Here is a 17,111-nt window from a genome sequence, read left to right as displayed (position 1 = left end):
TGGAAAAGGGATAGATTACTACAGGCATCACATTTGGGAGTAGAAGGAACAATAAAAATGGGTAGAGATTTAATACATGATTACACGAGTTAAGATTTTCACTTATTTCCCAATCATAATTGGAATACGTGTATATATGTATACATATATAAAACAACCTCATTTTAAGTATTCATTCTTTTTGGTATGACAGTAATACTATTAAAGTAAAGTCAGATAAGCAGAAAACCATCATGAATGATAACATAATCAGCAGGTCATCAATAACCAGGAAATTTGGTTTTGACACCTAAGTATTTCTACACAATGGAAAAAAACTAATTTATTCTCTGTGTCCCTAAAGAATATTAGCTGTATATTTTCAGATGTAATTTTAAAATTTAATTGAATTGTTACAATTTGAAGCTAAATGCAATTTGTTTGTTTTATTAGAAAAAATACTCAAGCAAGGTCTACAATCATCGGTCAATTAAAAATGACTTACAAGAACATGAGGCAATAAAATAAAAATACAGGTACAAACTATATATCTGAAACACTTCTATTTGGCAATGTTATAACAAATCAAAACTTAAAAAGAACAAAGGAGATCGCAGATTACTTCGCAGATACAGAATAAAGCAACTGATGAAGTGCTTAAGCAAAAGAAAACAAAAAAGTAAGAAAACACACTGCTTTTCTTTTCAAAAATAAATCACATTTGCTACAGATGGTATGGATAATACCCTTATTAAACAACCATTCCAGAATGTCTTATAGCAGTGCTTTTTATTTGCACTTCATTTACTTTTATATGACTCATTTCACATATATAGCTCTTTACCCTCCCATAATTTTTATTTATTTTTTATTTTTTAAAGCAAATGAGAAATGACTTAAGTATCATGGAACCTTTCCCATTTTGGAACCAAAGGCTTACTTCTATATTTTTGTCTACTCTTTTAAAAAATTTAGTGTAAAAACTGCTGGTTTTTATATCATTGTAGTAAAGTGAAAGCTCCTTAATCAGGAGTATTTTCTGCAGTTTGACTGCATATAACCACAAACTTTACAATATGTCCTTCCAACAGCAAGGAAATAATGGATTTCACGGTCACTGTCAGAAATGAGTGCCATAATTCTATTATGGGTGTAGGTCCTCCCTCAAAGACGTTCTGGAAGGATGTTCAATGTGTTTTGTTCTTATAGATATTAACAGTAGTACATAGTCCCTTAAGTCTGCAAAAGACATTTATTGTTAAAGAAGGTGCTTTATTAACAATTCCTCTGGCAGCACTAGTGAATTACAATATCCTTCAATATTATTTCTACCATAATATATACATTTAACTTTCATGCCTCTAGAAAAACATCTACAGTACATTTCATAATATAAAAATATATTACAAATCTGCTGAATTATTTACAAGCAATGTTCTATTATCTCTATGCAACATTTGTCTCATACAATACTAACAAGTTACACATATTTCCATTTCTGTAAGTAAAAAACAAAAATCCATATGGCTTCTTGCTTAGCAAGCAAGAAAATGATTTTATTTCCTTTTCAAAACCAACTTTGGTGCATAAAAGATTCAGTTTGAAGATACTTTAAAAAAAATACAATTTTTCTTATATTGATAAAAACAACTCAAAAACCAAACTGCTCTCCTCAGGAAAAAAATTAGTCATATAGGTTAAATGAAAATACAAAGACTATTCAAATAATTTGAAATAGAGGTTTTTCAAAAACCGTTAACAGATGAATTATATAGGTAAATATTAACATACTGTACTCCAAGAGGAAACCCTAGTCCTGAAAAGGGAGCCAACATACATACTGCAACACTCTGTAACAGTAATTTTCAGCCCTAATTCGATAGACGAATTTTTAGTTGATTGCAAATGTCCTTCACTGTTTGCTTAAATACAAATTGAACACTTTTCTTATCAGAGTTCTGCAAAAGAACACAAATGGCAACCAATCACATCTATTTATCATAACTGAAAAGTTAATTATCTCTTGAAAATTTTTCACTGCCTAACTATTTCCTAATTTAATTCCAAACAAATAGACACTGTTAAGATAAATATCCTTACAGTGCTTTTGGAATTTGTAAGGGCACATGTCATATTTTTCTTTTCAGTTTAACTACTGTAATCACTAAAGGGAAGAAAAAAAAAAAAGCAGCTTAAAGCAGCAAGCATGCAAAGCCTTTTAGAAGCTGTTCCACTAAGTTGCCAGCAGAGTGTTTGCTCAGTCTCCCACAGTACCATTCCATGAAGATGTGGACATACAGTAATATATTAATATATTCCACCAAAGACCCTACTTCATTCACAGAATGTTTACACTAAGCATAAATATTATTCTAAATACTGGATTTTTTTTTAAAAGGGGGGTGGAGGAGAGGGAAAGGGGTTGATTCTAATGTGCAACTTTTCCTAAACCCATTGTCAGTGACTAAGACTGCAGGTGTCCCCGCTTGTTTGCTTTTTATGTATTTATTTATTTTTACCTCTTCAACCTCTTCTGCGGCATTGTTCTAGAAAAAGAGAAAAAGGAATTTCCTTTTATTCAACTGAATCAAACACACTGAGAATTTCAAAAGAGTGACATCAAAACTGTTTATAAGATACAGGCAATATGATCAGGGATCAAATAACCACTAAGGTATTTCCAAAACATTTCCACAATTTAGTTACATAATACAACTTTTTAATAAATATTCATATATGTAAGAATTCAACATCTAACACATGTATTTTGACCAACTACTAGACGAAAACTGTCATTTAAATCCCCCCCAAAAAAATTTCTAGTCTCATTTTGAAGTCAAATACATATTTGGGAGTTCTGTCATACTTTCATTTTGACATATGCATGAGTAGGAAATTATTCCTCCTAAAAACAAATTAGGATAATTGTTTTTTCCCTTTAACTTAATTCCACACATTTTCCTAGTTATGCCAAACATTAAGCAAATGAGCTACACCAGCACAAAGATCCCACTTCTGGGACACTACCTTACTTTAGAGCACAGTGCTAATTTCCGAAATAGTAGAAGCATAGACAGTTACAGTCAACATTAAATATTTTGTTTTAGTAGAATTAAGGAAAATAACCTACAGAAGCACCTATTACAACTAAAGGATATCAATTCCCAATAGTGAAATCAATCAAGAACTACACAGCCACACACTTCCATAATATTCAGTGATACTCTTATGTACTTTTGAACATCAGCTCTAAGGTTGAATGACATTTTTTTGAAGTCACTTATACGAAGACATCTAAATCACTTGCTACACAGCACAAATGCAGCAAACATAAGCATGTTCTGGGAGAAAGGAAAACCCTTAGAAAAGGGAAAGTCAAATGCATTTTTAGGATGCTAACTTTAGTTACACTCCTCTCCAAATAATCAACAGAAATAAATCCTAAATTAAGTACTAATAAGAATAATTATTTTTCTTTATAAAGATAGTTTGTGACTTCCCCTATTTTTGCTAGTGAATTTTCCTCAATCCTCTTCCGGTAATGTATCTCATCGTGATAAGAACAAGTCTTACTGTATTATTTTGCAGCTTCACCAAATGATGTTACACGAAATATTTTCTAGAACAGGGAAAAGTCAAGTCTCAACATTCCTGTAAGGCTGACCGATTCTCAGAACAATGCTTCAAATTACAGAAATCCTGCCTCTACACTGAGTAACATTACAAATTGCCGAATCCTGGAATGAATGGAACCTTCCAGCTGCTTGATTACTATAAAATTAACTATCTTTATTATAGCAAAACCTCGTATTTGGGGATTGCCAATTACTGTTATGTCACCTTATTCTTTTCGAAACTGTTCCTATGCATACTACGTATTACAATAAGAGATCCTTTTCAAACCAGGTTTTGAAGATTCTCATAATTTTTTTAATCACCCTGGATAGAGGCACTTTGGAGTTCAGCCACATGCTATCTGTGTAACCTCAGGCAAAGTAAATTTATTTAGCATCCTGCCTCAGTTTTCCAATCTGTAAAATAGAGATAGCAACACCTATATCACAGAGATGCTATGAGGACGAAGTGTATGAAAGCACCTAGCAAAGGACTCAGCACATACAAATGCTGGTCTCTCCTCTTGCTTCCCCTACACCTTCACAAGCAAAGCACACTGAAACTAAGGTCAGATCAGAAAATCATTAGAAGAGGGACCATTCTGAGATGCCCCTCAACAAACTGACCATTTACACTGATCTCTCAAAGTCTGCAGAGGGTACAAATTTAAAAAATTCCAACTAATTACCGTATTTAGGACATATGCAAAATATTCCCAGGCCCACAAAACTGATATTACAAAAACAACTATGTGCTTAAACAAATGGAACTTATTTTCAAAACACTCATGTTGCAATTTAAGCTACTTAAAGCTGAAATTAAATAGCATACAAACCTTTACAAAATAATCTTTCTGAATTCCATAATTTGTAACTCTTTGTGACATAATTTCTATACATAGAAAAAGCACCAAAAAACAAGGTATGCTTGGTACTAAGTACAAGTTGAGTATCCTTATTCCAAAAATCCACATCCAAAATACTCCAAAACTTAAAGCTATTTGAGTGAAAACAGGGAGCTCAAAAGGCTTCAGATTCTGGAGTATTTCAGATTTTGGAGTTTTGGATTAAGGATGCTCAGACACTAAAGTCTAAGCAAGTATCCAAGAATCTAAAAAACTCCAAAATAGCAAATACTTCTGATCCCAAGAATTCTGGATAAGGGATACTCAGCATGAATATAAAAATCAGGTCTAACCACTCCAAGGGTTAGTGAAATTTTAAGATTATAATTCATAACGTAAAACTTAACACCAAGAATTAAATTACCTGTATATGTTTGGGTCCAAAAGCAAGGCAGTATCTTTGGGTAGCTTTGATAAATGAACTACTTTAGTTTTTAACTGATGTCGTTCACTTTCATTCACCCAGACATCTGGCAGACTAGGGATAAAAAAGAAAAAAGAATTTCAGATTTATCCTTAATATGCATCACGATCCCAGCCCTCTTCGTTGGTGTTACAGGGCCACCTAGCTCAGCAAGGTTTTCAGAAACCAAGAAGTTCAGGCATCAGGACGTGAACAAATCTTCAATATGAACTCAGGAATGAGTTAATGATTTTTAGTGGCAAAGCAATAAATACACTTGGAAACATTTATCAAGAAACAACTAGCCAGCCTTCAAGTAAGTGAAATTTACACATAAGTTTCACATGAACAAAGAAATTACAGACGATTAAATTCCACAGTTTTTTAACATACATAACCAAAATTCTGAATTGAAGGAAATTTCATCCTTCAAGGAAATTCAAAAAGTATTTTGATATTTGGACTAATCAATTTTCAAAAGGCTAGGAATACAGAACCTGTTTTTAAAGATAAAATATTTATACCTATAATGTAAAAAGAGCTCAGTACAAAACATATGAATATTCATTGAGAAAAAAAATAAGAGGGGATGGTGCTGTTGTGCAGTGGGATAAAGCCCTGCTCTGCAGTGTCAGCATCCTACACAGGTGTTAGATCAAAGCCCAGCTGCTCCACTTCTGATCCAGCTTCCTGTTAATGCACTTGAGAAGGCAGCAGAAGATGGCCCAAGTCCTTAGGCCACTGCACCCATGTGGGAAACCCAGAAGAAAGCCCTAGCTCCTGGCTTCAGGTTGGCTCAGCTCCTGCTGCTGCAGCCATCTGGGGACTAAACAAGTGGATGGAAGATCTCTCTTTGTCTCTGCCTCTCTCTGTAACTCTTCCAAATAAAGGGGGAGGGGGGAGGGAATTGGGAAAGAAAGAACAGAAACTATCAAATTCGGGGCCTGTGATGCGGTACAGTGGGTTAAATAGCCATTTTTTAATGCCAGCATCCCACACTGTAAGTGCACATTCAAGTCTCATCTTCTTCACTTCCAGTCCAGCTCTCTAACTATGTGTCTGGGAGAGCAGTGGAAGATGACCCAAGTACCCAAGCCTCAGCCACTCACTTGGCACCCATTTGGGTACCCGGATGGAGCTCCAGGCTCCTGGCTTTGGCTACTCCCAGGCTCTGTCACTGTGACATTTGGGAAGTGTACTGACAGAAAGATGGCTCTCCTTCTGCCTTTCAAATAAAATCAACCTTAAAAAAAAAAAAAAAATCAAGTGACTGAAGACAGAAACAGTTAAAGATGTCTTATACTTGTAAATCAAAAAGGAACAAAACTTAACATGGAATAATAAGAGGCAATGTTAGTACTAAACCAGAGAAATAACTTCTGGGTCTCCCTTGTGGGTACAGAGGTCCAAGTACTTGGGCCATCTTCTTCTACTTTCCCAGCCCATAGCAGAGCTGGATTGGAAGAGAAGCTGCCAGGACAAGAACTACTGCCCACATGGGATGCCAGCACTGCAGGAGGCTTATCCCACTATGCCACAGCACTGGCCACTTAATAAGAAAATTTTAATTAAAAAGATAAAAAGGAAATATGAAATATTTAAATTGAAGAGCACCTGGGTAAGAAGTTCTTAAAGAGAACTGTAATGGCCACTGGAGAATTAGTCAAGTGACTTCAAAGGCATGGCTAATTTATTTATTATTTACCTGAAAGTCAGATTTAAACAGAGAGAGGAGAGGCAGAGAGAGAGAGAAGTCTTCCATCCACTAATTCATGCCCCAACTGGCCACAATGGCTGGAGTGACACCGACCCATAGCTAGGAGCCAGGAGATTCTTCCAGGTCTCCCTTGCAGGTGCAGGGGCCCAAGGACTTGGGCCATCTTCTACTGCTTTCCCAGGCCAGAGCAGAGAGCTGGATGGGAAGTGGAGCAGCCGGGACTCGAAACAGCACCCATGAGATGCCAGCACTGCAGGAGGCAGCTTTACTTGCTACGCCACAGCACCGGCCCCACGTACATACTTATAGGTCATTAAAAATCCTAAAAATAGGCCAGCACAGCGGCTCACTTGGCTAATCCTCCGCCTGCAGCGCCAGGACCCCGGGTACCAGTCCCGGTTGCTCCTCTTCCAGTCCAGCTCTTTGCTGTGGCCCGGGAAGGCAGTGGAGAATGGCCCAAGTGGTTGGGCCCTGCACCCACATGGGAGACCAGGGGGAGGCACCTGGCTCCTGGCTTCATATAGGCGCCGGTCGTGGCGGCCATTTTGGGGGTGAACCAACGGAAGGAAGACCTTCCTCTCCTGTCTCTCTCTCACTAACTCTGTCAAAAAAAAGAATCCTAAAAATAATCACACCCTAACAATGACTAGAAATCATTGAAACTATTCTTATTTGAAACAATAGGGGTTGGTGTTGTAGTATAGCAGGTTAAGCTGCTGTCTGCAGCACAGGTGTCCCTTACAGGCGCTGGCTTGAATCCCAGCTGTTCCACTTCTGATCCACCTTCCTGCATTAGCACCTGATAAGGCAGCCAAAGATGGTGCCTGCACCCATGTGGGAAACCCTGAAGAAGCTCCTGACTTATGCCTTGCCGAACTCCGGCCATTGCAGCCTTCTGGGGAGTAAATCAGCAGAATGAAGATCTCTTTCTGCCTCTTCTCTTTCCTAACTCTGCCTTTCAAATAAATAAAATATATCCTCAAAAAAATTATTTTAAAAAAAGAAATAAAGAGGCCAGTGCTGTGGCACAGTGGGTTAAAGCCCAGGCCTGAAGTGCAGGCATCCCATATGGGCGTGAGTTCAAGTTTCTCTTCCAATGCAGCTCTCTGCTATGGCCTGGGATAGCAGTAGAAGATGGTCCAAGTTCTTGGGCCCCTGCACCCACATGGGAGACCCTGAAGAAGCTCTTGGCTCCTAGCTTCGGATCGGTGCAGCTCCAGCAGTTGTGGGCATCTGGGAAGTGAACCAACATATGGAAGACCTCTCTCTCTCTCTCTCTCTCTCTGCCTCTCTCTGCTTCTCTCTGTCTCTCCTCTCTCTGTGTAAGTCTTGACTTGCAAATAAATAAAATAAATTCTTAAAAAAAGGAAAAAAAAAATTCTAAGTTTGAGGTTTTAAACTTGAGACACGTACTCAAAGAGCTTTCAGATAATCTCGCTAATCCTGACAACCTCAAAATCTATGATTTCACCTCTCTAATGCTTTGTACTTTAATTTAGTTACTTAAATTATTTTGGAATGTCAGATTTTAATAAATCTAAAGCATAAATCTATTAGTTACAGAGTATTTCAAATACTTACATGTCTTCAGGCATCCAATGAAGCAAAAGTTTTATCTTTCCAGAATCCTCTTTTCTCTTAGCTATTACCTGGTAGAGACATGGAAAAAAATCATAAAAACAATTCGTAAAAAATCATTTTCTGGTGTTGTTAAACTTAAAATATTACTTCGGTGGGTGAGCTGTTACCACCACAATGTCCTGTCCCTCATAGCTATGTAGCATTTTTTTTTTTTTTTTTGGACAGAGTGGACAGTGAGAGAGAGACAAAGAAAAAGGTCTTCCTTTTGCCGTTGGTTCACCCTCCAATGGCCGCCGCAGCCAGCGCACCACGTTGATCCGATGGCAGGAGCCAGGTACTTCTCCTGGTCTCCCATGGGGTGCAGGGCCCAAGCACCTGGGCCATCCTCCACTGCACTCCCGGGCCACAGCAGAGAGCTGGCCTGGAAGAGGGGCAACTGGGACAGAATCCAGCGCCCTGACCGGGACTAGAACCCAGTGTGCCGGCGCCGCTAGGCGGAGGATTAGCCTAGTGAGCCGCGGCGCCGACCACTCTGTAGCATTTAACCTCAGGTCAGAAAATCTTAACTCTAAAGACTTCAGTGTCCCACCAACCAAAGCGTTCTTCTGTATGAAATTAATTAAATGCACATCCCCACTTTCCTGGACCTTCTCAAACCCCCAAAGCCATTTTTCTACTCAGAAACCAGAATCCTTGCTCCAAAACACAAATTCAATAGCATTTGTTTTTTGAAATGATAGATCAGCAGTGTTATTTTTTTCAACTTTATTCATTTTATTTATTTGAGAGGCAGAGAGCTCCCATTCACTAATCATTCCCCAAATGACTTCATGGGCTGTGGGGAGCAGCCCGGACTGGACTGAGTTACTGGAATTAAGACTTATTCTATGCATCTGCTCTCCCACAATATGGCGCTGGGAGAGAAGTAAACAGCTTCCGCACAGCTGCCTCCAGTTCAACCAATAAACTGTAGGACTTGCTACTGATTGGAGGAGAGCAGCGTACTCGGCGTGTGGGCAGCCGAGTTGGGATTGGCGGAGGAGGACTATAAAGGAGGAGAGAGACGGCATGCACCAGGAACATCTAAGGGGAACATCTAGCTGAAGGAACACCTGTGCAGCCCCCGAGAAAGCCGGCCGGCGGTGTGCCGCTCCCCTGCGGAAGTGGGGAATGTGGCCAGTGGGAACTGCCCTTCCACGGAGGTGGAAGGGATAGTAGCCAACCCGGGAAGAACCAGCAGCAAACCCGGGGAGGGCCGAGCAGACGAAAGAACAGCGCAGGGTCCTGTGTCGTTCCTCCACGAAGACGGGGAGTGACAATGGGCCAAGGTTGAGAGCTCAATTCAGATCTCCCACAGCGGCAGCAGGAACTCAACCACTTGAGTGCTGCCTTCCAGGATCTGCATTAGCCAGAAGATGGAATGAGGAGCAAAGCCAGGACTGGAACCCAGACACTCTTGAGGCAAGATACAGATGTCCCACCAGTGCCTTAACTGCTATGCCCTACAAAAGCACTTTTTACAATAAACCCTTTCAGCAGCAGATGGCCCGAGGGCTTGGGCCCCTGCTACCTGCGAAGGAGATCAAGATGGAGTTCCTGACATTAGACCGCCTGCAGGCTGCTTTCACACTGGCCCTAGCTTCTATGGCCACATGAAAAATCAGTGTCTGTCTACCTGTCTTGCTCACTCTCTAACTCAGCCTTTGAGATAAATAAATAAATGTTTAAAAAAATAAAGCAAAACTTTTCAAAAGTTTGAGTGAGGACTTCAAGTAAAATCAGTGTGGTTCACAAAACTCTTCAGGATCTGGCCTCTTAAGCCTCTTTTTTTTTTCCCTCATATTTTTCTTCCCTGAACTACTTCAGCATCACATTGAAGGTAGCTTACTCAACTATGAGGTAAATTTTCTCATCTGACCTCTAACTTACAAAGACAACAAGCACTTCAGCTTTTCTATGCACCAAAGGCATCAAAGCTTCCCAGAATAGGGCTGCCATAGATCATACTCTGTCCTAGGAGATGGGCACACATCAGTAAAGCAAAAGTATAGACTGTTCCTATTAAATTTGAATTAATGGCTTTTGGAAGGCTTTCTAAAGAAAGGTCCCTAAAAAGTAAGGATGTACTAAAGAATTATAGTGAATGAGAACAAACCCCTGGAAGTATATATCTAAGTATGATTTATTCAAGAATGTCACTGGCAATCCTAACTCACCCATACTTGTACTCTATGAAGTATAAATTTGACACTATACTTGAACAAAATAAATCATTAATACTTATTTACATATTCAGTCATATTCTTTAACGTGTATGCTTAGTATTAGGAAGCTACAGCATCCCCGTCTCCTTCTGACTCCCAAACTCCAGCAGTGGATGAAGAAATCCACTGTGTTTCTCTTATCTGCTAAGTGCTTACTATCCATCAGCCTAAGTAACACTGAATGGGCCCTGCCTGAGGTGCCCACTCTGCCTCACAGAATGTAGGGTAGGTACTGTCAATCACCTCTACCACAGAGACTGACCAAAATTACTCACCATAAATTTAGAGTGCAAACAAATCATTATGATGGATTATTATCAAGTCATTTAAAATCAAGTTTACAGATATTCAGAACTAGTAAAAACGCTAAGATGGAAACTGAAAGGCAAAGTTTAATATGATTAATTTAAAAACAAAAATGTATGCGGTGGATGTATTTATGGGAAAAAAGCACCAACTTGGGCCGGCGCCGCGGCTCACTAGGCTAATCCTCCGCCTAGCGGCGCCGGCACACCGGGTTCTAGTCCCGGTCAGGGCGCTGGATTCTGTCCCAGTTGCCCCTCTTCCAGGCCAGCTCTCTGCTGTGGCCCGGGAGTGCAGTGGAGGATGGCCCAGGTGCTTGGGCCCTGCACCCCATGGGAGACCAGGAGAAGTACCTGGCTCCTGCCATCAGATCAGCGCAGTGCGCCGGCCGCAGCGCGCAGGCCGCGGCGGCCACTGTAGGGTGAACCAACGGCAAAGGAAGACCTTTCTCTCTGTCTCTCTCTCTCACTGTCCACTCTGCCTGTCAAAAAAAAAAAAAAAAAAGGCACCAACTTGAACAATGAAATCTGTACTACTATAAGTAACTCAAACCACAAAAGAGTGAAAGGAATAAAGTCTTCGTACTACCATTCCTCAGACCAAAAAAAGATGCTTTGTTTGGCAGTGAAAAGCATGTTGTTAACATTTTTTTACTTCCTTTTCTTATTCCTATAATTCTTAATCATATGACTTATTTGAAAAGGGGGGGTTGGGGAGGAGTGCGGCACTGTGGCTTAGCAGGTAAAGCCGCCGCATGCAGTGCCGGCATCCCACATAGATGCCATGATCTTTGAGACCCAGTTGTTCCACTTCCTAACCAGCTCTCTGCTATGGTCTGGGAAAGCAGTGGGTGGAGACAGAGCAAGTCACTGGGCTGTTGCACCCATGTGGGAGATCCAGAATAAACTCCTGGCTTCAGATCAGCACAGCTCCAGCCATTGTGGCCATCTGGGGAGTAAACCAGAGGATAGAAAACTTTCTCTCCCTAACTATGCCTTTCAAATAAATAAATAAATCTTTAAAAAATTATTAAATTCACTTCTAATCACATTTTTCACAAAAGAAAAAAATAAAGATATGTATAGTCAAACATAAAGTACACAATATCCTTAAAGGGAATGAAACTACTTTGTTCTACTATTTAATAAGTCTGAAGCTTAGCTAGAGTGACAACCAAGCATCTACAGCAGTTGGAATATTTTCAAATAAAAAACAGTAAAGAAAAAACTACCGCCAGGAAGGGAAAGGTCTATAACCTACAACTAATGTATTTGTTGCTTCCTTGGTTTTTTTGTTTTGTAGTGTTGTGGTTTGTTGGTCTTATTTTAAACAAAAGCTAAGTCAATAAATCTTTAGGCTCAAGCTTAAGGAGTTAAATAGATTAATCTGAACAAGACACAGAAAATTTTAAGAAAAAACAATGTACTTGCCACCCATTATCAGATTCTGATAATTCAAGGTAATGGTAAAAAAAATTTTAACACAACTTCCTTATTAACATAATTAGCAATTTAATAATTTCAATCTCCATATTTTCTACTCAGTTAAAGTTTTAAATATCTCAAGAAAGTAATGTTACATGTCATCCTTGAAAACACATGAGTACAAGGACTAAGTAAAATCAGAACTCTTTTATACAAAAACTCTTAATTCTAAATCAATGTCTAAAATTCTAGATAAGGCAACAAAGGACTTATCTGCAGGTGCTACGAACCAAGTATCTCCAGGATAACTTATTAACAACGTAGGCCGAGCAAACACTGTGAGCGGCTACTGGCTAGGAATTCTGCTGACCTCTTCTGGAGAAGGCCTGAGTTTCAACACAAACTGCACAGGATCCTGACTCACAGGTCTTTTTATCTTTGTGAAGTTTTTCATTTTCACTGTGGTTATTTCCTATGTTAGTTTGATAATGAGGAAACCTAAATTTGCATTTAGTTTTGAACATTTCTGACAACTAACAGAAGTGATTCTGTTTAACACACACTGCCTTCACCAAAATCCTGGCACATGGAACTCTGGAGCACTTGCTCATCCAGCTCCTGTCCTTTTCACTGTGTCCAACAAAGAGCTCATCCCAATAGGAATGTCTGCCTTCCACCTTCCTTCTGCAGGTTACAATTCACCTTTGTGACTTTTTCTCAAAGTACCTCTGCCTCCGTGTCATTTAAGGGTTCTCAACACTCAAACCTCAACTTTTCGATTTACAACATACTAAGTAACACAAACTTAAGTTCTCCCAGATGTTTCCACAGCTAGAACACTTCTCATCTCCTAGACCATTCTGATCCTCAGTAAATCTTTTCTCTGTAACCTCTTAGTATCATGACCACTATTTTTACTCCTTCTTTTGCCTGGATTTTTTTTTTGAACCATCTCTATTTCTTCCATGACGAGTCTACAAATTTCTTCAAAAGTATAACTAAGTTGGTATGTCACTTTTTTTATTTGTTTAATGATTTCAAAGTCAGAGTTACAGGGAAAGATGGAAACAGAGAGGCAGAGAGAGACAGAATCTTCTATGTGCTGGTTCACCCTGTTGATGGCCCCAATAGCCAGAGCTGGACCAGGCTGAAATCAGGGGCTTCCATCCAGGTCTCCATGTGGGGGTAAGGGGCTCAGACACTTAGGCCATCTTTTGTCCTGTTTGTCCCAGGTAATGAGTAGTAGGTAGCTGGATCGTAAGTGGAACAGCCTAGATGAACCAGTGCACATATCGAATGTTGGCATCATAGGTGGCTACTTTCACCCTCTATACCAAAATGCTGGTCCAGCACTCCATTTTTTAATCACAACTTCACTGATCATCATCACCACCATTTCCTTAACATATAGAGGTACTTGTTCATTACTAGACCAGTATTTCGCCAGATATATTGCCCTTCAAATCAATACATGTTTGGTAAGTCTTAAGCAGGCCTTATATTTTTTTCTCTTTACTATTTACACTTATTTCATCAGTGACCTCACCTTGATACTCAAAAATACCACTGATATGTTGGAAGTTTCCTGTATTATCTGTAGCTATATCTCAACCTGAACTTTAAACTCTTACATCCACCTGCCTACATGACAGAACCGTGACTGGATGCCCAAAAGGCCTGTAAACACACATTCAAATTAGGACTTCGATACACCCCCTGCCTTAATCTGCTTAAGCCAAAAGCCTCTGTTAAATGCAATTTGATCACTTGAGCAACCTGCCCGAACCAAAAACTCTTGGAGTCATCCTCACCTCTTACTCTCCAAATCCACATCACACAACCTGTAATTCTTATCAGCACTAACTTCAAAAGATATCCAGAATCTAACCCTTATCAACTCCACTGAAATCACTCTCATCCAAGCCCCTATCATTTTCACTTAAGATACCCTATACTCTCTTCTCAACACAGAAACCAAAGTGAGCACTTTACAATCTACAGGAGAGAAAAACAAGAGGTTCTTTAGTGCTGTGTGTAAAGCCACACAGAAAACCTGAGTGATGGGGACATTCTGTATCTTAACTGCAGTGGTAGTTTCATTAAGTGAGTAAAATTGAAACTGCACACAATTGTACACTTCAAATGGTTCAGTTCATTATACATAAATTAAGCCTCAAAGTTATTATTTAAAAAAAAAAAAAAAGACACCATGCCCACACAGACTCCTTCAATGGTCTCCCATTTCACACAGAGTAAAAGCCAATGAGGTTCTCCAATCACCTCTGAATGATGTACTACTCCTATTCCTACTCGTTCCCTCCAGCTATACTGGCCTCCCCACTTTCAAACACTCCTGGTATATTCCCACCTCCAAATGGTATACTTCATCTCTCCTCTGGCTAAAATGCTCATTCCTCAACAACTGGATAGTTCACATCCTTTTTATGGTCTTAAGAGTTTTGCTAATTTGTCTCATCGTGTCTCTTCTGCTGGGGTGCAAGCCTGGTTTCTCTTTTGTTCATGGATAAACATCAGCATCTAGCTCACAGTAGGTATGCGTTATTTTTTATTATTATTATTATGCATTTGAAAGGCAGAGAGAAGGGGCAGAGAGGAAGGGAGGGAGGAACAAGTGAGAGACGTAGAGGAGAGAGAGAGGGAGCCAAATATCCATCTGCAGGTTCACTCCCAAAATGTACACAACAGCCAAGACTGGAACAGGCCAAAGCTAGGAATTCCATTCAGGTCTCCCACATGGGTGGCAGAAACCCAGCTATTTGAGATATCACCTGCTACCTCAAAGGGTGCACATTAGCAGGAACAATAGTGGGACAGGGGTGGGAGATTACTTGTACCTAGCCACTCTGATATGGGGTGCAGGTATTCCAAGTGTGGTGACTTCACCACTGTGCGTTCACACCCTCCCCCTTGACATTTAAAGGAATGAACAAATTAGCCTTAATGCCAAACTCAGATTCTGGTGACATCTTACCTTTTTTAAAAAAAGATTTCAGGGGCCAATGGTGTGGTAAAGCCGCCACCTACAGTGCCAGCATCCCATATGGGCACCAGTTCGAATCCCAGATGCTCCATTTCTGATCGAGCTCTCTGCTATGGACTGGGAAAGCAGTGGAAGATGGCCTAAGTCCTTGGGCCCCTGCACACACATGGGAGACCTGGAAGAAGCTCCTGGCTCCTGGCTCCCAACTGGCCCAGCTCTGGCTGTTGCAGCCATTTGGGAAGTGAACCAGTGCATGGAAGACACAAGAACCCTTTCTCTCTCTCTCTCCTGCTCAACTATGCCTTTCAAATATATAAATCTTACAAAAATAAATAAGAAAAAAAGAAAAACTTCAAACTACTGCATCAGCAACCTATGCTCACAAACTTAGAAGGAGGACTTCAACTATCAGTGCAGAGCAAAGCCCAATCAGAAAACTTTTTGAAGTGGTAAGGACATTCTGTATCTGAACGATGGTGATGTCAAGTATGCCTTAATTTCCATTTATTCCACAAGCACAATCCAGCATTGATTATTTTTTCTTGGTTCATTCAATTCGATGACCTTATAAATTACATTTCCTAGAGTCTAGTCTAACCTAGACTTAGAATGTATCACATAAAAATGAAACACTAGGGGCTGGCAGTGTGGTGTAATGAGTAAAGCCGATGCATGTGACACTGGCATCCCATACGGGTGCCAGTTTGAGTCCTGGCTGTTCCACTTCTGATCCAGTTCCCTAAGGCACCTGGGAAAGCAGCAGAGGTCGGCCCAAGTGTTTGAGACCTTACACCCATGTGGGAGACAGGGATGAAGCTCGAAGTTCCTGGCTCCTGGCTCTAACCTGGCCCAGCCCTGTCAGATGTGATCATTCTGAGAGTGAACCAAAGGATGGTTCACATGTTCCCTACACACATTCCTCCCCTGACTCTTGTTTTCCAAATATATAAATTTAAAAAAAAAAAAAAAAAAGGAAAAAAAAAAACACTCTCAATCTTCTTTATTAGTAAGTGGCTATAATATTTTACCAATCAATTTACATGGCATTATCCAGAAAAAAAAAAAAAAAAAAAAACATTATTTGAACATTTCAAACATTTCATTGGCTTTGAAATGAAAAATTTGATGCTTTATTCTGTATTGAAAATACATTACCTAGAAACTATGCTGGGCAATGTGAGGCAGACCAATGAACAAATAAGAAACACTTCCACCATAAAGCTGGAAGGTACTGGCAAAGATTACCTTATTTTCTACTAACTATAAGTTCCAGATATGCGTGGAGACTGAAAGAAGTGAATACAGCACATAATGGGGATGAAACTTAAGAACTAAAAGGAGTCCAATGCTCTAATTCCACAAATGAGAAAACCATAGGGCAGAAAAGCGGTCCGAGTCCAGTCTTACTCCAGTATATAATATGCCCCAAAATTTCTAAAAAGTTCAAACCAAAGGCTTTATATTCATTTTAATGGTAAACATGGCAACTACTTGCTTTATAACAATACAAGTTATTTTGAAATAACAGCATAAGATTTTGTGATTTGAGTTTAGAAATGGACTCTGAAAGTCAGAATACATTTTTTGTAAACCTAAGTATATACATATGTGTATATAGAAGTTGAAGAAAAGGAATACTTACAGTACTATGAAAAACAACACTGTGGCCTTTCCCTAAACTTTCTATATGAGCTGAGAGGTTAAAGCAAATGGCTCGATGTCTTATCGCATCCAGTGTTTGTGCATCGAAGAAATCATGTGGTCGCGCTAAAAGCCAACACAAAAAAGATAGAGATTACTTAGAAAAATGTTAACAGTCTTCTGAACATAGAAACAGTATATTTTCCACAAAAATCAGTACTGAGTAGGAAAGACTAATTGTAAACAAGCAATGCCCAAGTATCTATCTTCTCTTTAAAT

General features: G+C 39.6%; 1 protein-coding gene across 9 annotated transcripts in view; it reads right to left on the bottom strand.

Moving 5' to 3' along the window:
• AEBP2 (AE binding protein 2) overlaps positions 1 to 17,111 on the bottom strand; it is a 170,397-nt gene that overhangs the window by 92,440 nt on the left and 60,846 nt on the right. For 7 of the 9 annotated variants that reach the window (XR_011379009.1, XR_011379010.1, XR_011379011.1 and 4 more), the window contains 4 exons: positions 16,834 to 16,958; positions 8,200 to 8,267; positions 4,863 to 4,976; positions 2,499 to 2,525 (listed from right to left, as the gene is read on the bottom strand). Coding sequence is in view for 6 of the 9 variants with exons in the window: in XM_070049445.1 (XP_069905546.1) it covers positions 2,499 to 2,525; positions 4,863 to 4,976; positions 8,200 to 8,267; positions 16,834 to 16,958 (334 nt within the window). In the remaining 3 variants the exon portion in view is untranslated. Of the gene's footprint in view, positions 1 to 406; positions 1,938 to 2,498; positions 2,526 to 4,862; positions 4,977 to 8,199; positions 8,268 to 16,833; positions 16,959 to 17,111 lie in introns of those variants that run through there. The other 2 variants (XM_070049447.1, XM_070049450.1) reach the window with 1 other exon arrangement.

This window comes from Oryctolagus cuniculus, chromosome 9 (genome assembly GCF_964237555.1).
Source record: "Oryctolagus cuniculus chromosome 9, mOryCun1.1, whole genome shotgun sequence".
In the NCBI taxonomy this organism is placed as follows: domain Eukaryota; kingdom Metazoa; phylum Chordata; class Mammalia; order Lagomorpha; family Leporidae; genus Oryctolagus; species Oryctolagus cuniculus.
Note: the sequence above shows the minus strand (reverse complement) of the source record. Positions and strands in the feature narration are given on the sequence as shown.